Below are 27,411 nucleotides of genomic sequence, written 5' to 3'. Positions count from 1 at the left end.
AGTACTATACTGCCTAACAGTAACCCTCCCCATGTAGTTGGAAGTACTATACTGCCTAACAGTAACCTCCCCCCTCCATGTAGTTGGAAGTACTGTACTGCCGAACAGTAACCCTCCCCCGTGTAGTTGGAAGTACTATACTACCTAGCAGTAACCCCCCCCCCATGTATTTGGAAGTATTGTACTGCCTAACAGTAACCCTCCCCCATGTAGTTGGAAGTCCTATACTGCCTAACAGTAACTCTCCCCCATGTAGTTGGAAGTACTATACTGCCCAACAGTAACCCCCCCCCATGTAGTTGGAAGTCCTGTACTGCCCAACAGTAATCCTTCCTCATGTAGTTGGAAGTACTATACTGCCTAACAGTACCCCCCCCCCCCCATGTAGTTGGAAGTACTGTACTGCCTAACAGTAATCCTCCCCCATGTAGTTGGAAGTATTGTGCTGCCTAACAGTAACCCTCCCCATTGTAGTTGGAAGTACTAACAGTAACCCTCCCCTATGTAGTTGGAAGTACCGTACTGCCTAACAGTAACACCCCCCCCCATGTAGTTGGAAGTACTGTGCTAACTAATCCTCCCCCCCCCATGTTGTTGGAAATACTACACTGCCTAACAGTACACCCCCCCATGTAGTTGGAAGTACTGTACTGCCTAACAGTAATCCTCCCCCATGTAGTTGTAAGTACTGTACTGCCTAACAGTACCCCCCCCCCCCATGTAGTTGGAAGTACTATAATGCCTAACAGTAATCCTCCCCCATGTAGTTGGAAGTACTGTACTGGCTAACACCCCCCACCCCCCCCCCCCCCCCCCCCCCCCCCCCCCCCCCCCCCCATGTAGTTGGAAGTATTGTGTAACGTGAACAGCATAACCATGCATTACCAGAATTTAAGAGTCCCGTAATTCATACATTACATGACCACCAAAATGTTGGTCTTTCCTTATCAAAACAAATGTTAATTTAAAATTGTCTTGAAATATAACAAAATGTAAAAATATTATTTTCAAAGAAGATCTTTATATACATTTCGTGAACAATTTTTGCACATTTTGATGAGCATTTCAGTAACTGATACTTTAGCAGATGCTCTCATATATAGGGAAATCATCACACACAGAAACAAAGAGACAAAATAGAAAATTAACTGCACACATTCCAGAAACAAAACCAGCCGTAAAGACATGACCTGAATAATGTAAATATATTAGATAAAAATATATATTTAAATTATGCCATTCAATATATTCTGAGTCTTTGGTGTCTTTGAACACTAATGTGGCTTGCCATATAATATAAACAAAGTTTACAACAGACTACACGATACCAGTATTGCTGTCAATAACCTGATTTGTGATTAAAAACCGTAACAATTGCAACGACAAGTCATATCAAAGATGGCATACAACTAAATACTTCAATACCGGCCTCAGTGGTATACATATTAAGCTAGAAGGTACTGTATTCACATCCTGGTACCAGCTCCCGCCCAGAGTGAGTTTAAAGACTCAGTGGGTAGGTGTAAGGCCACTAAACCAACTTCTCTCTCACTAACCACTAACCCACTGTCCTGGACAGACAGCCCAGATAGCTAAAGTGTTTGCCCAGGACAGTGTGCTCAAACCTTAATTGGATATATGCACAGAAATAACTATAAATGAAATGAATGAATACTTTAGTTGTGTAGAGAAGTTTTCAGTGTGCTTGCTGTGAATGGGTTCAAATTGGAATAAATTCACAAAACTGCCAGATTACAGTCATCATCAGAAATGTTCTCTAACGGTAAAAAGTCTTTATTCAGTCTAACATAAAGGCATGTGTCAAACATTCCATACAAACATACTTCACATTGAGTGTGATCCAACAAAACACTTGTGTTTTGTGTTGGTACTCTATTTAATGGAATAACTTTATATGTAAACTACAAATGAGACAGTTTTGAAATACAAACATTTGCTAGATTGTCAAATAAAGCTGAAGTGTCAGATATATCCCATAATAAAATTGGAAAATAGTTCACTGAGAATTGAAATATTTAGGGAGCCTTTTGTATGTGTATTTTGTTTGGTTAAATGGATGTTGTCACATTATGATTTTAGTATTGTAAAATGATGGTGAATATGTTCTATAATGTGACTGGTTAATTACATTGCTTTCGGAGCAGCAGACAATAACACCTGCAAAGTTAATGATGTCATTAGATTGTGTGACAGGTCATGTTACCTGTTCAAGGGTCTACGGTTAGATTGTAGTCAGATTTTATTTTTATTTTAAATAGTTTCGTGGAAAAACATTTCAGTTTACAAAGGAGATAATCATATGAACCTTTTTGAATTTGCATGTGTTCATTTCACTTTTGACCTAAGGCAAATGCCATCTGTTAAAAATAATATTTGATGGTATCAAATAAACAATAACACACACAAATGTAAGTATCTCTCAAGTAATGACTTGTAGTAGATTTGAATCGTTATCTATGATTAGTGTGAAATCCAACATCCTAAGAATGTGTGTAGAAGCTACAAGTCATGACAACATCCTAAGAACGTGTGTAGAAGCTACAAGTCATGACAACATCCTAAGAACGTGTGTAGAAGCTACAAGTCATGACAACATCCTAAGAACGTGTGTAGAAGCTACAAGTCATGACAACATCCTAAGAACGTGTGTAGAAGCTACAAGTCATGACAACATCCTAAGAACGTCTGTAGAAGCTACAAGTCATGACAACATCCTAAGAACGTGTGTAGAAGCTACAAGTCATGACAACATCCTTAGAACGTGTAGAAGCTACAAGTCATGACAACATCCTAAGAACGTGTGTAGAAGCTACAAGTCATGACAACATCCTAAGAACGTGTGTAGAAGCTACAAGTCATGACAACATCCTTAGAACGTGTGTAGAAGCTACAAGTCATGACAACATCCTAAGAACGTGTGTAGAAGCTACAAGTCATGACAACATCCTAAGAACATGTGTAGAAGCTACAAGTCATGACAACATCCTAAGAACGTGTGTAGAAGCTACAAGTCATGACAACATCCTTAGAACGTGTGTAGAAGCTACAAGTCATGACAACATCCTAAGAACGTCTGTAGAAGCTACAAGTCATGACAACATCCTTAGAACGTGTGTAGAAGCTACAAGTCATGACAACATCCTAAGAACGTGTGTAGAAGCTACAAGTCATGACAACATCCTTAGAACGTGTGTAGAAGCTACAAGTCATGACAACATCCTAAGAACGTGTGTAGAAGCTACAAGTCATGACAACATCCTTAGAACGTGTGTAGAAGCTACAAGTCATGACAACATCCTAAGAACGTGTGTAGAAGCTACAAGTCATGACAACATCCTAAGAACGTGTGTAGAAGCTACAAGTCATGACAACATCCTAAGAACGTCTGTAGAAGCTACAAGTCATGACAACATTATTATGATTCAAAAATATTCTATTTCTTCCAACAAATCATAAGCTATCAGACAATCAAATCACATTAAAGTGCATCTGTGGAGAGTTCTGTACCTTCGTGGGTTTTTTGTTTGTTTACAAATGTCGAAATGTTTGGACTTCTCGAGTCCATAAAGCTCAATATTGTCCAAAATGTGCTTATAACTTCCCTTATGATGTAACATCTTTTCAAAGAATAAAATTCAAGTGATTACTACAAAAATCATGACGAGGGAATGCTGCTAGACATAAATTGAATTTATAGACATGTTTCTAACAATATTTAACTGGCACCGAAATCATAACACTAGTTAATTATTCAGATCACCTGATGAATGTTGGTAAAACTATTTTCCTGGCACATCTCAGTGTTAAGATCTTCATCATTCAAGTCGATAATGTCTGAAGTTTAACACATCTGAATTGTCAAGGTTTTCCAATATCACAGCCCACATAGAAGTGAATACTCAGTATTAAAAAAAAAAAAAATTCACACACAAATCTTAAGACGCATTCAGAGCACCATAAAATTATATTTTTCGACACGGTCCACGTAAGCTAAACAACTTTAATGTCTAAGTGGCGACACTGGTTTTTAGAGCGCCAGATTTTGATGTGGTGATCGTCACTAACGGTAACTAACATCTGTGAGTCCTGAGGGTTGAATGCGACAGAGTTGACAACATCACTGTGTGCAAACTTGTTGAGACAGACGCCGTAGTGTCGATCCCAGATGTACCCATGCTTGTCTTCCGCACCGCTGAAACACAACGAAACAAGTGCTTAACTTAATGATGCACTCAACACATTTTATTGTTGATTTTATGGCATTGGAACTTGTGTTTTATTTAACAATGTACTCAACACATTTTATTGTTGGTTTTATGGTACTGGACATATGGTGAGGGGATCACAGAGATAATGAAAGAGGAAACGTGCTGCCACCAAACAGTATGCTACTTTTTCAATTAATTAGCAGCAAGGGATCTTTTATATGCACCTTCCCACAGACAAGACCGCCGAAAAACAAGAACGTGAAGTTAATACTAGTCCTAACACAAAAAAGAAACTGACAAACACAACAATGTTATTACCTTTGAAATTAAGGGAAGTTATGTTGGGAGGATGTCAGTATTATTAAACAGGTTTATTTAAATTTTGAAAAACAAAACCTATATTTCTAAATCCACAGTACATTCATGGCCTAGACCTAAAATACAGGGCAAGAGGCCAATGGTTTCATACTTGGCCTACCATATGATCACTCTATGCCCAATTAAAACCTTTCTCTTCTCATTGTTTTCCAGTAGGCCAGAGTTATGACATTTTTGTCTCAAGATTAAACATATGGCATAATTAGAATTTAAACCGGGAAAATAAAGCACACCTATAAGTTTGTGTCGGTCAAGCCCAATCTCGCCAAATTTATACGCATTATTTTCATTGCAGATATGCACTGCAAATACCTGTGCCAATGATGTTTGCAATATTTATACTTCGTAAATATGTGCTACGGTGCATACTTACCAAAAAACAAGAAGTCACTATATTAATCCACTTTACAGTACTTGGTTTCTTAACAAGTCATCTAATAAAAAAAACATTTAACAATAACTCATCTCTACCAGTCAGATTAAAAAACCAAGTTAACTTCCATGCCTACGACGTGGACCCTCAAGATACCATCTACTACAGTGTAATTCCAATTATCTGTTACCTTGCCACATACTCATGACAGATGTCGAAGAAACACTCGTCATTGGCGGCATAGGCCTTGTGAATCCCCAAGATACCATCTACTATAGTGTAGTTTAAGTTATCGGTTACATTACCTTGCAACATACTCATGACAGACGTCGAGGAAGATGAAAAAACACTCATCGTTGGCCGTGTAGGCCTTGTGAGAGCGCAGCATCGTGCCCACCTCCTTCATTCGGCGCAGGTCGATGACGTGGATGTCGATCTCCTGGGCGATGGGTGGAGGCTGGAGCGGGTTTTCTATGTGGTAGTTGTTTGGCCACGGTCGGCTGTTCACGTACAGATACCTGGACACACACGACGACGACAAGGTGGGTTAAGATATTTAATCAAAACAGGTAAGACCACCATACTAACTAAATATTCATGTATTAATTTATGGAATGAGACTCCGAGCTGTAAACCTATATGGCCTACTGGGGAGGAGAAAGGCTTTCTAACTTTTTGATGTAGTGGCAGATACACCATAAAGCATATAAACGTAACACCAACTGTTCATAACTGGGCTTAGAAAACTTTCACATATCAACTTGCAAGCTATTTGCATAGACTTCAGATCAAAGAGCATTCTGACACAAATTTCTAACTAGAGTATTTCAATTTGGGAATCTACGAAGTCTGTTTCTAACACCTTCATTTTGTACAGTGCCTACAACAATGAACATAACAATATGTGTGATGTTTACCAGTGTAAAGAACATTACAATATGTGCAACATTTACTACACTCTACAACATTATAATATGTGTCTGCAACATTACAGTATGTGTGACATTTACTATAGTGTCTAAAACTACAGTATGTGTGACATTTACTATAGTGTCTAAAACACTATGTACAGTATATGTGACATTTACTGGTCTACAGCATGTGATATTTATTAAGTCTTCAACACTACAATATGTTATGTTTACAATATGTTTACTTGTGATCTGGTGACAGACTCATCCCTATGACATGTCCGTCCACGTCGAGCATAACAATATGTTATGTTTACAATGTTATGTTTACAATATGTGTGATGTTTATATGTGATCTGGCAACAAACTTATTCCGATGACATATCTATCACACTACAATATGTTTACAATGTGTTATGTTTACAATGTGTGTGATGTTTAATTGTGATCTGGTGACAAACTCATTCCTATGACGTGTCTATGTCAAACACATTACAATGTTATGTTTACGTGTGTGATGTTTACAATGTGTTATGTTTACAATGTGTGATGTTTACAATGTGTATGATGTTTACTTGTGATCTGGCGACAGACTCATGCCGATGACGTGTCCGTCCATGTCGATGACTTCGTCGACGTCGTCGTGGGGTCGGTTCATCCCGTGTTGGTTCTCCTCCACGCTCGGTAGTAAGAACCGCACGGGACCATTGGACAGAGAACTCGTCTCGGCTCTTACCGACTCGAGCGGCTTTATCCGCTTGATTCCAATCTGGTGCGGTGTGTACGTCAGCGTCCCGCGGGTGAAGATCAGCAGTTTGTCACAGACAGACGAGTCGAGAATGCTACACTTTGAGCTGGTGGTGTCGCTCCCAGCAGAACTTCCAGACAGGCAGACATTGTCACACACACTCTCGGAATTGCACTGTTCGAAACGGTCTACAGGTGGGCTTTGTCTACTCATATTCACATCAGTGTCGTCACAGAGAACGTCATTGTCAATGCGTGAAATACAGTGGTCTAGGTTGTGTTCAGAGCTGTTACCCGCAGCTACACTAACCTCATTATTACCCTCCACAACCTCACTAGCGTCACAACACGCACAGGGGAAATCAGCAGTGCTAGTTTCAAACTTGCGTCTCTTACGTTCGGAAATGCGACTTCTCGATTCTGCGTTCCAGTACTCGGGGTCGTACTCTATTGTACCGTTCAACCTCACGGAATCATCAGACATAACCATGTTCACTTTGGTTTGTTTTGGAGCCTCACAGTTATTCCTGCTACTCTGTCTGTAAGTAGCTGTGTTTTCCCTGTCACTAGCATCAGGATGACTGGCGGATGTTTCATTCACTGAGGTACAGGTTTTATCGGAACTAGTCCTACTTTGACACGAATCCTCGGTGACACCATCGTCTGGGGGACAGTTTGCAATCATCACAGTACGAATAGAACTAGCATTGGAGTTGTTGAACTTTAGCCACTGCATCACAACCGACTCATGCTCCGATTCAATTGCCTGAGTTGCCTGAAATTAAAAAATATTAATAATTGAAAAACACCTTAGTCAAAATAATTTACAATACTTATATTTATCATAAGTTACCTAATAAAAAGGAATATGTGTTTTATGACTTGTCTAAATTATGTAGAAATCAGGTCCTGTTCCAAGAAGCGATCTTAACCCTTATCCTGCCGCATTCTTTTTGCTAAATTTAAAGAATTTTCACCTGTTCTACATTTCTAGTAATTTTATTAAAATTCATGGGCATTTTAACATGAAATTACACCCATATATACTATAATGATCCACCTACGTAATGATAGCATTTTGTAGATGGTTATTTTATTTATGTTACCATGGCAACAGCTGCAAATTTCAATATACAATTTTTTCATTAATAATTAAGAAAACATGAATAAAACACTACTATTTTTATTTTAATTTAAGTGTATGCTGTGATCTATTAAGCATAGTGATTGATTTAAAGAGAAAATTAAGCAGACTGCCATTTTTTTCCGAATAATAGGGTGCAATGCACATACTGTCATCAACGCTTTTTTGTAAATTATGAACATAATGTCCAACATTAACTATTATACATTTTTAGTAATATTATTAAAATCAGTTGACATTTCAGCATGAAATTATACACATATATACTAAGAATATCCATCTACGTAACGGTAACATTTTATAGTCAATTATATTATTTATGTTACCATGGTAACAGCTGCAAATTTCAATATACCATATTTTCATTAATAATTATGAAAACTTTAATTAAAAACTAATATTTTTCTTTTAATTTAAGTCTGTGCTGTGCTTTATTAACCATACTGCTTGATGTAAAGAAAAAATTAAGTCGACAACCGCGGTTTTTCTGAAAATAGGCTCAGATGCACATTCGGCTATCAACGCATTTTTTGTAAATTATGAACATAATTTTCAACATTAACTATTATACATTTCTGGTAATATTATTTAAATCAGTTGACATTTCAGCATGAAATTATACACATATATACTAAGAATATCCACCAACATAACACTAACATTTTATAGTCAGTTATATTATTTATGTTACCATGGCAACAGCTGCAACTTTCAATATCAGTTATTTTGCTTTTAATTTAAGTCTATGGTGTGATCTATTAACCATACTACTCGATTTAGAAAAAGAATTAAGTAGACAGCCAATTTTGTTTTTGAATAATAGGGTCAAATGCACATACTACCATCAACGCATTTTTGTAACTTGTGGACATTGTGTCCAAAATTACATAGACACTAAAAATATGTATACTATCTCTATTGCTTTATATAGCTTTGTCAAATGACACAAGATTTTAAAAAAGGTATATGCCCTTTCACTTCTTGTCATTTTCAAATGAACATTATTAATTCTGTTACCATGGTAACCAATGCAAAAAGAAGAACCATTTCCCATATGAAATGTTTTAAATGAATTTATTTGAATACAAATCACTGTATAATGATGTAATAATAAGCTCCCAGCTGTTTACAAGAGAAGTGTGAAAATTGTGAATTATGTTACCAAGGTAACTAATGCATAACAGAAAACAAATTTCTAAAAAAATATAATTTTCAAGGACTGAGAAAAAACAACAATGTATAGTGACATAATTGTACTATGCCTGTAGAAAAGATATATGAAGCTTATTAATTCTGTTACCATGGTGACCAGTTCAAAACTATATGTTACCATGGTACCCAGATTGAAACTGTTACCATGGTAACCAATGCAAACTATGTTACCATGGTAAGGTATGTAAAACTGGAAACTATTTGCTGTGTGCATACAACTTTTGGGTCATACGGTCAAAAGTAAAGGACACCAGTAATCAATAATTTGAGGGTACTTGAAAACTCCACATCATAACTGCCGCTACTAGGTGGCTATGGGGTTTGGAATCTTTTGAAATTGGACACTGCATTTCATGTACAAACTTTAAGCAGCAGCTATCTTACTATAATCATTCTAAAAATTATTAAAACGTATCCATTCATTCCCAAGATTTTAGGGTACATAATTTTACCCTTCATACCCTCTGGCAGAAAACCTGAACACTGATATTAGAATAATAGAAATAGTAAAAAGTATTTTATGCATTTCAGTAATTTATTGTGACACACGATACTTGCCATAGTGCTTCACATGGTCACAATTGTAAAAAAAAAAGAAAAATGTCCATTCATCTAAAAAATGTTTTAAACCCAAAGAAACAAACATCAACATGTGAGCCCTAATTAAATATGTACCGTATACATAATGTGTATCAAGTGTTGAACACTTATGCATGATACAAAATAGATCTAAATGGTCACCCGAGTAAATTGCTGACCACAACTACCAAACACATGGAGTGTGGGGCACCCATTTTCGTTGGGGGATTAAAATGACCAAATTTATGGTTTTGGGTTTTCCAAATAAATTTGGTTGGAAATGGTCTAGTATTTCTGAAGACAATAGTTTAAATGCATTTGTCTATATGATAGATGGTTTAATGAATTTGTCTCCTACCTGAGGGGAGGGGGGACAGGGGATACAACATTAACAAAATTCGCAAAATTTATATTTTTATGGTATTTCTGGACACGACAATTGGCTTAATTTTCCCCTATCTGTGCCCCACCCTTAGGAGAGGGGTAGAATGACCAAATTCACAAGGAAATGGGTCACGGATATGCAATTTCTATATAACTATTGTGAACTCCATCCTCACCAAGGGGACATTCACAAGTTATATACACTGGTCATCTATTTGCCTTTATATATTATTTGAATACTATCCAGGTATAGCATTTCGGGCAAATGAGCTGGCCTAAAACCTTTTCACGATGTATTTCCATCATTTTACTCTGACACAATATTAGTTGTAATCCATGTAAAAATATGTAGTGATTCATTTGCAACCCTATATATATATATATATATATATATATATATATATATATATAGCTATTCAGGGCTGTAACTAGGATTTAAACAATGAACCAATGAGCATGGAAGGTGCAAGACACCATTTTGCAGTCATTTCTGGGAGGTTACATACTTAAAACATCAATATCAATAAACTATTTTTCTATTATTTTAACAACCCACCCCCCCCCACCCCCCCCAATGCATTCCTCCCACGCCAGGGACGGGACGCAGCCCAGTGGTAAAGCGCAGTTGGTTTGGGATTGATTCCCATCGGTGGGCTCACTGGGCTATTTCTCGTTCCAGCCAGTGCTCCATGACTGGTATATCAAAGGCCATGGTATGTACTATCCTGTCTTTGGGATGGTGTATATAAAAGATGCCTTGCTACTAATGGAAAAATGTAGGGGGTTTTCTCTCTAAGACTACTAGTATGTCAAAATTACCAAATGTTTGACATCCAATAGCCGATGATTAATAAATCAGTGTGCTCTAGTGGTGTCGTTAAATAAAAAATAAAACACATACACCATTGCCTCTAGCTGTTAGCTGAGGCCCTGCTGTTTGGCAGTAAAGCTAATTGGTGTTATCCAGATTCAGGGATTTTCGTTCAACTCTGGCAGAAATCTGCCTGCAACCCCAACAAAAATGAGAGCCTGTACGCTTAGGCCTATGCCCAGGGCCGTAGCTAGGATTTTTTGTTTGGGGGCGAGGGGGGGGGGGGGGGGGGGGGGGGGGGGGGGCAACCGAGTAGTTAATAGTCTAAAACTCCTTAAACGGTTAAGAAGAGAATTTTCTATAATGCTTTCCGGATTTTTCTGCCCCCCCCCCCCCAGCTACGGCCCTGATGCTGCTTCATTTATTTTTCATTTTGGGCCCTGTCGCTTAGGCCCTTGGAGAAGGAGGTCAGAATGTGTTTAGGTGTGGCACAAAATGTAGTTGGAACTGATTAAGACCTTTTTGAGAAGTCAAAAACATGAAACGTTTATGCGTGACTCACAGTAGTCCGAGCGGACGTAGAAAATGTGCTCCCTACCGCAATAGGTCACTTGAGATGTCACACAAGTACTAGTAAATCTTGAAAACATTATTATCGGAATCATGAATTTATATTTGTGTAACTTCTTCTGACATGTTTATTGAGGGAGTGAAAGAAGAAGAAATCACTGGCAGTTGGTCCCGCGAAGTATTGTATCTGGGTCAAGCGTTGATAATATAGGTCAACTACACTTCGATGTTTTTGCGATTTTTCTTTGATATTTTTATCAACAATATAGGATCGTTTTATTTGTGATTATTACATCCTGAATACAACATTTTATTTGCATTAAATAATTTGTTTAACGATTTTTGAGACAAAAACAATGTTTCGGGTCGTGGCCTACACAACAGTATCCGCCCTGCTAAAGTACGTGGAATGTTTTTCTTTTTAATTGTTATTTAAAAAAAATAATTAAAATATCACCATATTTTTAAAATAAAAAACGTGATTATTTACACTGAATCTATTGCAAACCATTATCCTACTGTAATTTTCACATTTTATATAGGTCCATATAGTTACCGCACGATTTTTTTGGGGTGTTGCGTAACACGAAAAAAAGGACCGTGTCGATGTTCTAAAAAAACGATCAATAACTGTTGCAAGGGAAAAAAAATTGGACCTCGCGGCAAGGGTGTGTATACCCCCGACGCATCCACACCAATTGGTACCGTACAGGCATGATGTACTAATCATAAGCTACGAGATCCCGTTTTGTTTTGTAGGGGTGGGAGAGGGAGAAAGGCAGGCTAATTTGCGCCCAAATTAAACGAAAATACCACCAACTAAAAAACAACATTTATTAGTTTTAGCGTTAATGCCAACCAGCTATATATAATATAGGGTTTCAAACGAAGCACTACACACTAGCATTGTGAGAGAAATGATGGAACTACTAGTACATGATGAAAAGGTTTCAGGCCAGCTCAATTTGCCCGAATGTCTCTGTCGTATTCGCCTGAAATTTAGATTTTGGTACTAATAAATTTATCAAAGTACAATAGATCCAACACAACTACAGTTTACCTCATGATGATTAATTTATCTCTATAACATTTGCAGATGTGTGCAGGGAATGGGTCGCCTGCCCCCCCACCCCCTTTCCGGTCCCTGCTCGAGCAGATTAAAAAATCAAAACCAAATTCAATACATATCCCCTATAAACTTCGCTCTCCAGATGCCCCTACCTAAAATCCCAGCACAGATGCCTGAATTTTTTAAAGTTGTCATCCACCATACAAACATAATTACAAAACATTCACTGCTTGTATACGCTAACTTATTCATAAAGAGCCATGTACGGCGCCTCCCCCACCCACACAATCGTTCAATCCGCGACTGGTACAGTATAGTACATGCTTTAATCTATTTCAATAATAAAACAAAAAACCGGTGGCGACACATAATTATGTGTGACACGCAACGAGAATGTTTTGTGATTGGTTATTGAAAATAATGTAGGTCAAGGTATTCCCCAGACTAGTTCAGAAGATATTCTTAACCTATTGTTTGTAATTCATTTTTAAAAAATGAAAACAAATATACTCTTCAAAAGAAGAAACGCAAAACCACATTGTCGTAACATTTGGAGAATTGATTTAATTATTGAATGGTGAGTCCAATAATTACCAAATGTTGCAGGATTGTTCACAATTCACTCTAGTCCATTGTGAGTAAGTGATAGGACACACCACCAAGGTCAAGGTCATCTGGAGTCAATACCGGGTGTGGCCTCCGCGTGTGTTGACAACTGCCTGGCACCGCCTGCCCATTGAAGCAACCAGAGTACGGATGACATCCCGGGGGATGGTGGCCCACTCGGCCTGCAAGGCTGCTGCCAGCTCGGGCAGGGTCTGGGGCTGTGGTTGTCGCTGGCGTCGGTCCAACTCGTCCCATAGATGCTCAATTGGGTTCAAATCCGGTGATATCGATGGCCAAGGAAGGACATTAATGTTGTTGTTCTGTAGGAAAGCCGTTGTGAGACGTGCTGTGTGAGGCCTGGCGTTGTCATGTTGGAACACTGCGTTGGCGTTGGCCATAACTGGAATGATGTGTGGCCGGAGGATCTGGTCAATGTAGCCCTGTGCATTCAGGTTGCCCTGCACATGGACCAGGTCAGTTCTGCCAGTGTGTGAGATGGCTGCCCACACCATGACACTACCCCCGCCGAATCTGTCCACTTCCTGCACGCAGTTTGCTGCATAACGTTCACCACGACGCCTATACACGCGACATCTTCCATCATGACGTCAGAGCAGAAATCGGGACTCGTCACTGAACCACACCTGTCTCCATCGCAGTTGAGGCCATTGTCGATGAATCTGGCACCACTGCAGTCGGAGTCGACGGTGTTGTGGTGTTAAGATACACCTCGAACTGGACGTCTGGCACGAATTCCTACCTCACGTAGGCGGTTCCGTACGGTCTGGTCGGATATCCTGCGCAAACCTGGTATTGCTGCGGCTGTGGAGGTGGCAGTAGTCAATCGTTCCCGAAGGTGGCGTACCCGGATGTAGCGGTCCTGCCCGGGGGTAGTGACCCGTGGTCGACCGGATCTAGGGAGGTCACGTGTTGATCCATGTTGCTGGTAACGGTCCCACAGTCTGGAGATGGTGCTTGGGGACACATGGAATGCCCTGGCAACGGCCGTTCTGGATTCGCCTGCGTCTAGTCAGCCGATGGCATTGTTTCTCTGCGGTTCACTGAGACGTGGCATGTCCTGGATTGTCAACTGTCGGCCAGATACAGAGGCCAGGCAAGCGAACACCCTGCACTTTTATACTGTCGGTGTTCATGTTGCACGTGCAGACAACGCACGTGCAGTGGTGACATGGTTTGCACGTGGCTGCGTTTTTGCGAATATTCACATTTTGGAACTTTATTGTACAGTAGCTGCGTTTTATCGAATGTAACCGTGGGAATGTGTTTGGGACATGCAATGACCTTATATTCACAAAGCATGAACCGGTAGGAAACATAAAATCGGAGTTATAACCCATTTGTACCCTTTTGCGTTTCTTTTTTTGAAGAGTATATATATCCACTCAGTAGTGATTAATACCATTGTGAATGTAATATGTCATGTTGAAAAGGAAAAAGGAAAAACTGGCAGAAAAACAACGAACACCGAGCACATGTACGTATTCGATCATATAGTCGACGTAACTGTTCAAGCAAACATACATGTAGCTAGTTAGAATATCGTCTGCTGTAGTATAAGTAACCACGTTGTAATTATTAATGAAAACAGTTAGCAGCACATGCAAACCATGTATACTACTACTGTCAAATTGTATGGCGGGAAATGTGCTGTCACATGACCTGTTGTTTATAAATAGAAATAGGGAAATGGCGCTTTTCGATGACTGTTTATGCCGTCGGATTACAACTAGTTGATTGTGTTTGTACCTTTTTTTATGCATTAAAAGTGATACTTGTTCTATTTTAATGCAACTGTCATAATGTAGTTCATATATAATAGTATATTATGACAACTTTGTAGAGATAAAAGAAACCGCTACAAAAAAACAAGAAACCATGACAAACAATAGCTCGCGCCATTTGACGGGTATTTTTTGTTTTAAAAAAAAACATAAGATGTACAACAACAATTTAGCAAATATTTGCATATGTCATTCTAAGACTATTTATTGATATTTTCTTACTTTGTTTTTGACAAAAATGTCAACAATTAATTTAGAAAACGATTTTTAAATGAAAACAATGCAAAGTGACGTCATTGTGATGACGCTTGACGTGTATACACGTCAACGGCAGGATAAGGGTTAACACTACTACCGTAAATAACCACCATCGCAACTTTATTTTTTTTCTATGATCGCCAGCTCGTTGCACGACACGGGTAACTTACTATCATCATAAATTACTGTGAAAGTTTACAATAGGTGCGAGGCAGTTGCAAGCCACTGACATAGATGTCAAACGGCAGTTACATGATGATTTGGTCATTTTCTAAGAAGGATACTAACTTTTTGTGTCAAAAATATCTAATATATACCAAATATAATTTATGAAACTAGGTGTTCGACGAAACAAATTTGACGCCATACAACCTTCACACCAAAATATGGGAGATGACTCTCATGTCTTATGCATTCAGCAAAATCACTTAGTAAATAAACTGACAAAGTTACTTCATGGATGTCCGATACCAGTGAATACATCCAAGATGTTCCGAAAAGTCAGTAACCAATTTATTATTTAACTAATTCGCACTTCTTCGCAAAGAAGATTTTAATCATTAATGGGGCACTTACGACTACCATAAGATTGCTATGTGGAACGGCTGTAAAGTTTACGGTGCCAGCTGTAAAATTCACCTTAAGTCACTACAATTAACCTTAGCTACAATTCTTTCGTGGAACCGTGCCCAGGTTATTACAATATCATGAATTGCATTAATAGGTGACAGGTATCAATTTCACCACTCATTTAACACATGTTTACCAAGTAAAGAATTAACAAGAATAAATGGGTTTCCTGTTGTATGCATTTAACAGCTTATTCCTGACTGGTTAATATGAACTAGTTATCTTTCTGAGACTTTGGTATCAACCTAAATATGTTACACAACAGATGTACATGCAGATGGTAATAGTGGATTATAATTTTGTTTTCACCTACCAGTACTACTTCTCTTGACCCCACTGAATATACACTTGCCTGACTTAGAAATGTCATTGAAGATCAAATGTTGTGATGCCAAAAACAACACAAGAAATGTATTTAAGTTGTCAATCATATGTTCAAAATGTCATTTTTTAACTATCCTATGGGCATTCCATACTTAGATGGGTTTTTCGGAAAGGGGGGAGGGGGCGTTCGTTTTTAACTGTTTAAATTAAAGTATATTTCCAAATACTACAATACCATGCTGTTTTGAGATTCGTTTCACCATTTAAGAAAAAGTGAATTATGAAACAAATTTTTAATGACAGGAACTGAAAGACAAAACTTTACTATACACTGGTCTAATTTTTTTTGGGGGGAGGGGGGGTGGGATGGGGACAAACTCTCATAGCGCTGATTTGAGAAGGGTGTTACAAAACAAACCTTATTTAGCCAGAGAGCGGAACAGGAGTTGAGATGTCCAGTCCAGTGCAGGTTTCCTGACACGAGATGTGTATCGTTGTACCACGTCCCAAACACGTCATACGGCTTGTTAATCACCCGACACTGCAGCTCAAAGTTATCTGAAACAATCGCATTGTTAAGTATATTTCTATATTAGGACACTTCATATCAAATAGCATCTCACCAGCTTAGTTATCTGAAACAATCGCATTGTTAAGTATATTTCTATATTAGGACACTTTATATCAAATAGCATCTCACCAGCTTAGTTATCTGAAACAATCACATTGTTAAATATATTTCGATATTAGGTCATTTTATATCAAATAGCATCTCACCAGCTCAAAGTTCAACTTGTGTCTCCATGATTTAAATAGAACACTGAATATTGCCATGAAGTTTGGACATTTTGAAGAGTATGATTCAGACCTCGACATGAAACACTTTGGGAGGAGTGATTAATTGCTCCCCTAATTTAGATTACGGTGAGCCATTTAAGATATTACTGTACTGAGCGTTGATATTTAATCCTTTTATAGTACTTTTTGTTTTAATACACATGCTAAGGGGAACGAAAAATTGCTCTCCTTGAACTAGACTCAGAGGAGTGATAGAGGATGATAGCTCCCCTTAAACAGTGAGGTCTGGTCATTTATACACACATACACACACACACACACACGTACGCATTTTAAAAAGTGTGCTTTATTTCTGCTCCTGTTTTTTTTTAAACTGATTATGCAACATCTACCTATTCCATATACATAATGAAAATATATCTGTATTCTTATTGGTCAAAAACCAGTCACATGACCTCCCGTAAATAGTGATATTGCCCTGAGACAGTCCCACCGGTCAGATCAAAAGTGATATTGCCCTGGGAAATTTAACCAATGAAAATAAAGACGAGATAAAATTCTATCCAATTAATGAGTAGGTAATGTAATGCAACATCAACTGCTAATTCTAATGTAAACAACCATAAACTTGTGACAAAAAAACGCTTTGCTGTCCTTCGAAAAAACAGATAACATCTTTATTCTGAATACTGAGTTTAATTCCACAAATTTGACAAAAACAAGGTCAGTAATTGTCAAACTGTGCAAGGAATACCTCGCAGTTTTAGAAACGTACATGATACATCAAACTGCTGTTGGAATTGACACTCTCAGGATTTTATGTTACACATAAAAAATGCATTTAGAAGTAATCAGTAACTGTTCAGTTTAAATGTTTGTTCAGACTTATTTTTTATTTTGTTATTAATATGATTTTGACAAATTGCTGGTCATAGTGTTTCTAATTTAATTTGTGTCTTGGTAATGTTTCAACTGTTTATTTCCACATTCCTCTTGTTGTAATGTAAACAACCATAAACTTATGAGATACAATCTCATCAGTTAGAACGTCTTTTGCAGGAAATTATAAGCATTAGTGTATTTCGATTCTGATAAATAAAGCAGTAATGTACAAATTTATGGATTTTATTTTGTAATAAAACAATTATTGACCTTATTTCAGGCAATATCAGGTTTTATGGATTTATCCATTTCTTCGGTCCATAAAACCCGATACTGCCCTCAATGACAGTCAATAATTGGTAAGTATTTCATAATACACAGTGGGATATCTAATATATCACATGTGAATATAAACTAAATTATTTAAATTATATTACCACTCCCAAAATTGAGTATTACCACTGTAAACATCCACAACTCAAAAATTTAATAACACATTTGTGTAGCAAAATAATAGTTTGTCATTTGATTGAGCAATACATGTATACAAGTACATGTGTATTTAAATGTGTTTAGTAGTCAACCTTTTCATTTACCGATAGCCGGCAGTTAAATTGCCATCTACTTCTTAATGTATTAGACATCTACTTTTTTAAATATAAATGTATCATGTACCTGTATGTATTTAAAAAATAAATGATTCAGCTTGCATTCTCACAGTATTTTTACAGATTTTATTATTTGCTAATAGTGGGCTTGGGTTTCTATTGACAGTGTTTTGTGATGTCTTTTAAATCAACCTTGTTTCCGGTTGACTTATATCTTACCTACAATACTGAAGACGGCAATCTCCCCTGATGTACTTAAATTTCCGAAATGCACCCCTGACACAAGCAGTAGTGTGTCGCTCTCGTTGAACACAGAGTACTGGGTGTATTTCCAGTTGAATTCGGGCTTCATGTCATGCTGGTACCGGAGAACAACTGGATGAGTTGACGACCACACCTGTTGTATTACACACATCATCAAATATATAATTATATGGTTACTTAGACAACGGGATGAGTTGACAACAACACCTGTTAAGTATTACACACATCCTCAAATCTATTTACAGTTAGACAACGGGATGAGTTGAAGTCAGCACCTTTTGACCTAGATGGTGAGAGATCAAACCCATTGCCACTACATAGCTACTTCCTATTGAACAGCATAAAGGTATCTTTTATATGCATGCATTCCAACAGAGAGGAACAGATCTATCCTTTGATATATACTAGTCCTGGGGTACTGGTTGGGCTTCTCAAAACTGCAAGAACGATAGTTTAATAAACATCGACCATGCATATAACTGATTTTTTAAACTTAGGATATCATTTACAGGGACATAATGGGTTATACAAAAAGGAAATGGGTTACATGAATTAATTTTTATGCAAATTTACAACTGTCACAGGTCTGGGATACAAACCTGACAAGTGCACTGGAAGCACTGAGCTAAATCGCACCCATGACGCACCCATCAGTCACCTCCTAAGCTGTACATGTTGGGGGTGGATAGCTGGAGTACTCTGACGGCAAGAGAGCTATACACTGGACAGTTATACACTGAGAGAACAAAGTATATCAATATTGTGCCAAATGGTAGTCAAAGATTCCTGCTCTAATAAAACAACAATCCTATGTAAAACGTGACGTTAAATACCTAAAAAGTAACATTGATCATTTTTGAGTTTCCTGACAACAAATAATTCACATAGTAATCACTAATAGTAATACACACAGAACAGGAGCATATTAATTAATAATCGGCTATTGGATGTCAAACATTTGGCAATTCTGACACGTAGTCATCAGAGGAAACCCACTACATTTGTCCAAATGCAGCATGGTATCTTTTATATGCACCATCCCACAGACAGGATAGCACATACCACGGCCTTTGATATACCAGTCATGGTGCACTGGCTGGAACAAGAAATAGCCCAATGTACCCAACAACGGCAACTACATATTGAAAGTGGGTGCTGTCTGGGTTTTTTCCATAGTGTGTGTATTAGTGGTTACTATGTGAAATATTTGTTATCGGAGAATTCGAAAATGATCAAATTAATGTTATAAAGGTATTTAGCATCCAACATAGGATTTATGTTTATCAGGGCAGGAATCAATTAATCATTGCCTACAGTGTGGTAGGCTGCCATTTAGTGTTTTCGCTTGAAGAGTTATCTCTGGCTGAGAGAGTGATCTAATATCATAACCATCCAAATGTCTGTCTAGCTCTCAAATGGCAGAGTACTCAGTCGAGGGGGTTAGGGGCGATGTGTGAAATGAACCAATGAGCTAACCTTGATGAAGCCGTCCTTGGACGATGTAGCGAAGTATTTCCCGTTGTGTGAGAAACTGACGTGCAGGACCTGGTCCTTGTGTTCTTGGATCACCTGACACTCGACTGTCGGAGTCAGGTCCTTGAGACGGCGACATTCCTCATACCATGACCGCTTGCCTGGCATCATGGGAACACTGCGTGGAATCCTCCAGTGTCGATGGAGCAGATTCTTCCACAACAGGTTGTCCATGGCAACACGGTACCAATTCCTGCATGAGTAAGCGGCCTGGATGAGGCAGGGAATCGGTAAGAAGTTGAAAATGTCCAGAAGGATGTTATCTGGAAGCAAGTCCATCGTCGTATTTCTTCTATCTCATAAATCCTGTTGAAACAAAAGTAGTTCATTCAGACTGTGGTAGATAAAGGTAAGTGAGTATTTAGGAGTATTTTGTGACATAACCCAATGGGTCCATCTACAGATCTTTTGACTGACGTTTTAGGCGAGCGCTTTACCATTTTGAAAAGCAATAAAATGAGTGGCAAGATTTCCTTATTTTAATCCCAAATAACACATTTAAATCATTAGGTTTGGGTTAGATGCGATTAATTACGTTACTTCAATAACTCAACGGGGTGGTGTTACGGGATTATTTCCTTGTGTTGTCTCGCACATGCTCTTGTTATTTTTGGATCTGACGACTTACGTTTTGCATCACTGTCCGCCCTGAATTGGCTAAAACTGACTCACTGAGTTTTTCATTCCGATTTATTTCCCTTTATGGCTTTATTTCCCTGCAACAATTTGTTTCAAAATTTAAATCTGAAACAAAAATTCTATGATATTATTTTTACCCGAACAAGCTCGATATAAAATGATTATAAATAAACATATCATTAATAACAGGCCTCTAAATACAAAAATTAAAATAAAATTTACCCTTTCCCCCTTTTCCCACACATGTACGGTATTGTATTTCCTGTTACGCAAAATGTTCAGGATGCGTTCGATTGGTCGGTAGAATCGGAAAGGAATATTGCGCACTTTAGTGTGTATCTCGTAATACCACATACTAGTATTTTAAAACTTCATTTAGAGAAACTTGCTGTCACATCCTACCACTTATGACATACGAGTTAATTATTTAAATGGGTTTAGATGAAAAAGAACATACATTTATAAAATTTGTCTATGTCTGGTGGGGAATGAATCAATGATATGCTCATCATTTGCGAACAGCTATTATGCTAATCACTGTTTTGACAGTCTTCACAACGGTTCATCTAAAGACGAAGTGGGGTGAATGTATCGACGAGTGAAGTGTCAGGCGAATAAACTGACAGTTTCTGCTGACAGTGATTCGGGGGAACTTTTAATCCTCAGTCAGGTTTTTGTTAGTGACATTTGCTGTTTGAAAAAAAAAAAGAGAAGAAACCCCCCCCCCCCCAAAAAAAAAAATGGAGCACAATTTTGTCATTTACTCTCAGCATTTCGGCAGTAATGGAAAACAATTGCTTATGTTGCTGGGGAATTTTTTTAACAGAAACCAAATATCATTTTTAAATGCACACACTGTGTGTCGACTGTTATTTTATGTTGATTTGGGGGTGGACGTAGTCCAGGCGGTCTAGGATCTATTTCTCATTCCTTCCAGTACACCACGACTCAAACGCCGTCTACTTATGTGTTATCCTATCTCTGTGATGGAACATATAAAAGTTCCCATGCTAATAATGGGAAATTGGAACTGGTTTCTTCTCTAAGATTATAATGTCAGAATTACCAAATGTTTCACATTGACATAATAAATAAATGTGATCGAGTGGTGTCGTTGAAAACAAAAGCAAAAACAAAACCAAACTACACCTTTAACTTTTCCTATTAACGTATTTTGTGAATATACTCCGTGTTACAACAATCAAATACACACTTTGGAAGCCGAACTAACTGTTAGCACATGCGCATTGTATGTAAACACAGAATGGCAGCCTACAAGGCAAGGTTGGTAATGTTTTTTTTATTGGAAACGCCCCCTTAAACATACCATTGGAAATTATATATGAATATTCAAAAAATCTACTCATATTTATGAAATATTGTTTCTTTTATTCTATTTCAGGTTGAAGGAATTTGAGAATGTTTTGAATTGTGAAATTATTGACATCAAGAAGTTGCGGAAGTTATGTTTCAATGGTAAGCTTCCCTGCCAATTGCATGCAGAAGACAGTAATTGTCATACATTACTACCATGACACGATGGTTTCCTCGTTGATGTTGGATGTTCTATAACTGTCATGCCAGTAATTTGGGAAATCACTGTTCTGGGGGGAGGGGGCGTGTCACAAAAACTGCACATTAACTGTGCTCTAACTTTATTTTCTGGTTCCCTCTTTCGTAATTCGAGTCACCTCTAGCCTCCCCATTAGGATATGTTGTAATGGAGGGCTAGAGGGGACTGTGTGTAATACTCCAGCAGTCATTGACAACTGTAACGATTTCGCTTTCTCAGCACGTGCCCACTTATAGACCGGTGCTAAAATCGAATTAAATACAGTTCTAAAAATACCTTGCTGGGTTCGGCTACCCCTTTCGGTCGTAGACTTCAAAAATTACATTTCAGTATGTAAACTCATGATTAACCTTTCTCACTAACTAATCAAATAATCACATAAGTCGTCCTTTTTCACAGTGTTTATTTAAGGGTTTCAGTAGATCATAAAAATCAATGGTCATATGGTAGCCAGCTACAGTGTCTAAAATACAATTTGTTTCCTAAATCTGATGCCATGGAGCTTTACTTTTATTACTCTCGAGTCCAGTCATGACATTAACTTGATTAAACTGACATGTTGTTAACCAGTACCAACATTACACAAAGAACCCATTGCCTCTATGCGAAACGAACCTGTGTTGTACTTTCTTGGTACTGGTTAACAACATGTAAGTTTAATGTCATAACTGGACTTGAGAATAATCAAACTAAAGCTCTGTGGCATCGGATTCAGGATTTTTTTTTTTTTTAGACACTGTAGCTGGCTACCATTTAGTTGTCAATGATTTCCGAAGTATTAAACACAGTCACCTCTAGCACTCCACTACAACATATCAATAAGGGGAGAGCTAAAGGTGACTCAAGCTACCTCTTTCGGTGGGGGATGTGTTGTGGTAGATGTGTTTTAGCCCGAGTACCTGACTGTAAGAGAGACCAAGCTATGTAATTTTTTGGCAATCGCCCATCACCAAAAAGTAGTCAAAGATTTCCGCTCTAATACCACAACAATCCTATGTTTGATGTCAAATACATTTACATTGACCATTTTCGAGTTCCTTGATAAAAGAAACCGACAGTACCCACATTCAGCTAAGCTTCGGCAAACTCTGGACAGCAGAATTCTAAGTTCGCCGACCTATATCATGACGTTGTGTCACATGATCAGCCATTCCGTCTTCCAGGGGCCATCTCATACAATAATACGACAAGTGCCCGACAATCATCCCCAAAAAAGAGAGTTTGTTTTGTGTAACGACACCACTAGAGCACATGTCATTGATTCATTAATCATCGGCTATTGGATGTCAAATATTTGGTAATTTTATCATAGTGTAAGAGAGGAAACCCGCTACATTTTATCATTAGTAGCAAGTGATCTTTTATAGGCCTATGCGCCATCCCACAAACAGGATAGCACATACCACGGCCTTTGATATGCCAGAGTGATACACATGTCAAGCAGGCATACGACTTGTAGATCAAATACTTTTTTCACCTTGAGAAAACGTGAATGTAATTCTCTCTCTCTCTCTCTCTCTCTCTCTCTCTCTCTCTCTCTCTCTCTCTCTCTCTCTCTCTCTCTCTCTCTCTCTCTCTCTCTCTCTCTCTCTCTCTCTCTCTCTCTCTGTCTGTGGGATGGTGCATATAAAAGATCACTTGATACTAATGATAAAACGTAGCGCGTTTCCTCTCTAACACTATGATAAAATTACCAAATATATGACATCCAATAGCCGATGGTTAATGAATCAGTGTGCTCTAGTGGTGTCGTTACACAAAACAAACTTTTTTCTTCTTTTTTTGGTGATTGTCGGGCACTTGTCGTATTATTGTATGAGATGGACCCTGGAAAACGGAATGGCTAAGTGGGCGATCATGTGACGCAATGTCACAATATAGGTTGGCAAACTTAGAATTCTGCTGTCTGGAGTTTGCCAAAGCTTAGCTGAATGTGGGTGCTGTCGTGTTTCTTTCTGTAATGTGTGTATTAGTGATTAATATCAGAATTTTTTTTAATCAAGCAACTCGAAAATGATCGATATAGATGTATTTGACATCAAACATAGGATTGTTATGGTATTAGAGCAGAAATCTTTGACTACTTTTTGGTGGTCAGCGATTGCCAAAAAATTACATAGCTTGGTCTCTGACTATAATGAGAGCGTATTTATGTCCAAATATCTGTCTAGCTCTCTTACAGTCAGAGTACTCGGGCTAGATGTGTTTATTGCATGCAAGAGTGTGAATATACTTATGAAGATTTTTGAATACATGAATACAGCAGAAATTAATCCATTGGCTGTTCGCATGAATTTGAAGATGCATAACAGAGTGAATAGAACAATGTGGCGTGTGAACTATTGTACCAGTGATAGAAATAAGTAACATTTTTCAATAGTCCACATGACAATGTTTTTGATTGCTCAAAATGAAACTATATTGAAAATGTTTACTTGTCCACATTTTTACTTGAGGTACAGTTTGCTTGTCCAAGCAGATTTTCACTTGTCAGAACAGACAGACAAGTGCTTATTTCAAATGCTGTGTACCCCATTGGGTATCCACAAGTATACAAGCATTGGCAGAGGTCTAATTTCACCACGGCACTGACGGCAATTGCTGTGGGTGCCTTCCTTACTTGCCATTATGCCCTAAAATATTACGGTGTCGGCGGCCAGAAAAATGCTGCGCTGCAGTACCTGTTTTTCCACTGTGCCCTTTTATTTTTTTTATTTTTTTTAAACCCAGCATTTTATTGTTTTGAAATGACACAAAATGTAACATAAAAAATCACATCTAGCTAAGTTGGGCTGCTTGTTGACATACATTATTTACACCAGTTTTAGTTGACAATGTTTATAAATATATTCTTTGTGACTTACACATTAATGATTTTAAATATCATATTAACCAATATATCTTTTTGACTTACAAGGTTCATTCTGTCAAGCCTGTCCTGAAAGAGTGGTAGTCCTCCTACAGGCAGTGCAGGAAGGATGACATGCCTGCATATTTGACTCATTCATTTATTTTAACCCTCTACTGCCCAAGTACTCAAAATAAATACCAAAAATTATCATATTCATTTAACTTACAGGTGTTAGTGTACATTTAACACTTCCATGTTGATTTTTTAAATTTTTATAAATTTGTATATACTTTTAATAATGTAGCATATCTGCTACATTGGGCATTTAAGGAAAATGTATGCTACATGTTATTAGCCTTGTAAAATACATTATTATGGCATGTATCTGTGTCAAAAATAAACATTAAGAGTCTAAGACCAAAAGGTGAAATCATTTTTGTCTCAGAAACTTGATAGAAAGTAAATTGTCTTCAGGCCCCTCTAGTCTCATTATCATGTAGTGCAAGTGTTGGGTACTAGGGTCCAGGTCGAGGTTGACCCTCGAGTACCGAAATCCAATATCCTTGTGCCCTGATATTACAATATGATGAGGTAGCTGGTTTGTAACTTTAAGTTTTATTTATAATTGTTTACCAGACTAAATTACCAAATGATTTGTAACATTATCCATGCTGTTAAGAAATAAATAAAATAGCAACTGACCCATATAAAATATAAATCAGCTTCCACTGAGGGGATTCAAACCAAGGACTTTCTGTACAGGATGTAAATAGATTGTTTTCTCTATGAATTCTACTGACTTGAAATTTGAAGCACATACTATTTTATTTGTAGGGTGTCCGTTTGAGTCTGGTTACCGGTCTATTTGCTGGAAGGTATGTTGTTTTGTTTTTAGGTTTCGTGATGCAGAACATTTAGCATGTAGCAGTTAACTTACATATTATTAATTAATGACACATTGTTAAAATTATTGTAAAATTACAAACATATATACATGTCGTCACAGTTCAGCAGCCACCTGTCTTAAGCTATCACTTGTCAGTGTAAAACTCAAGTCAAATACAATATAATATTATTATATTGTGTAAACACTGCAACATAACATGTATTATGTAAATCTCAAGTCAGATACAATATATATTGTGTAAACTGCAACATAATATGTATTGTGTAAAACTCAAGTCAAATACAATATATATTGTGTAAACACTGCAACATAACATGTATTGTGTAAAACTTGAGTCAAATACAATATATATTGTGTAAACACTGCAACATATTATGTAAAACTCAAGTCAAATACAATATATATTGTGTAAACACTGCAACATATTGTGTAAAACTCAAGTCATATACAATATATATTGTGTAAACACTGCAACATAATATGTATTGTGTAAAACTCAAGTCAAATACAATATATATTGTGTAAACACTGCAACATATTGTGTAAAACAAGTCAAATACAATATATATTGTGTAAACACTGCAACATAACATGTATTGTGTAAAACTTGAGTCAAATACAATATATATTGTGTAAACACTGCAACATATCGTGTAAAACTCAAGTGAAATAAAATATATATTGTGTAAACACTGCAACATAACGTATTGTGTAAAACTCAAGTCAAATACAATATATATTGTGTAAACACTGCAACATATAACATATATTGTGTAAAACTCAAGTCAAATACAATATATATTGTGTACATTTCACTGCAACATAACATGTATTGTGTAAAACTCAAGTGAAATACAATATATATTGTGTAAACACTGCAACATAACATGTATTGTGTAAAACTCAAGTGAAATACAATATATATTGTGTAAACACTGCAACATAACATGTATTGTGTAAAACTCAAGTGAATAGGGATTTATATTGTGTAAATGTCACTGCAACATAACATGTATTGTGTAAAACTCAAGTCAAATACAATATATATTGTGTAAAACTCAAGTCAAATACAATATATATTGTGTAAACACTGCAACATAACATGTATTGTTTAAACTCAAGTGAAATACAATATATATTGTGTAAACACTGCAACATATTGTGTAAAACTCAAGTGAAATACATGTACAATAGATATTGTGTAAACACTGCAACATAACATGTATTGTGTAAAACTCAAGTCAAATACAATATATATTGTGTAAATACTGCAACATAATATGTATTGTGTAAAACTCAAGTCAAATACAATATATATTGTGTAAACAC

At 37.3% G+C, this 27,411-nt stretch overlaps 2 protein-coding genes across 3 annotated transcripts in view; one reads left to right on the top strand and one right to left on the bottom strand.

Moving 5' to 3' along the window:
* Positions 1-1,001: 1,001 nt before the first annotated feature.
* Positions 1,002-21,010, bottom strand: LOC121383410 (F-box/WD repeat-containing protein 5-like). Of its 2 annotated transcripts, none has more exons than XM_041513419.1 (7): positions 20,974-21,010; positions 20,056-20,418; positions 18,535-18,712; positions 16,446-16,585; positions 6,467-7,413; positions 5,286-5,498; positions 1,002-4,213 (listed from the first exon to the last, which is right to left on the bottom strand). In XM_041513419.1, the coding sequence occupies exons 2-7, from the start codon at positions 20,389-20,391 to the stop codon at positions 4,012-4,014; spliced, it is 2,016 nt and encodes a 671-aa protein (XP_041369353.1). In that variant the 5' UTR covers positions 20,392-20,418; positions 20,974-21,010; the 3' UTR covers positions 1,002-4,011. The 2 variants fall into 2 exon arrangements, with proteins under 2 accessions (XP_041369353.1, XP_041369354.1); XM_041513420.1 differs by lacking the exon at positions 20,974-21,010 and adding an exon at positions 20,741-20,798.
* A 998-nt stretch (positions 21,011-22,008) lies between these two features.
* The window catches only part of LOC121384331 (TBC1 domain family member 13-like), a 47,623-nt gene continuing 42,220 nt past the window's right edge, over positions 22,009-27,411 (top strand). The window contains exons 1-3 of the mRNA XM_041514679.1: positions 22,009-22,035; positions 22,154-22,227; positions 26,010-26,050. Of these exons, the coding sequence (XP_041370613.1) occupies positions 22,016-22,035; positions 22,154-22,227; positions 26,010-26,050 (135 nt within the window). The 5' untranslated portion in view covers positions 22,009-22,015. The remainder of the gene's footprint in view (positions 22,036-22,153; positions 22,228-26,009; positions 26,051-27,411) is intronic.

Source organism: Gigantopelta aegis, chromosome 10 (assembly GCF_016097555.1).
Source record: "Gigantopelta aegis isolate Gae_Host chromosome 10, Gae_host_genome, whole genome shotgun sequence".
Classification (NCBI taxonomy): Eukaryota; Metazoa; Mollusca; class Gastropoda; order Neomphalida; family Peltospiridae; genus Gigantopelta; species Gigantopelta aegis.
This window is presented reverse-complemented; position numbering and strand designations above follow the sequence as displayed.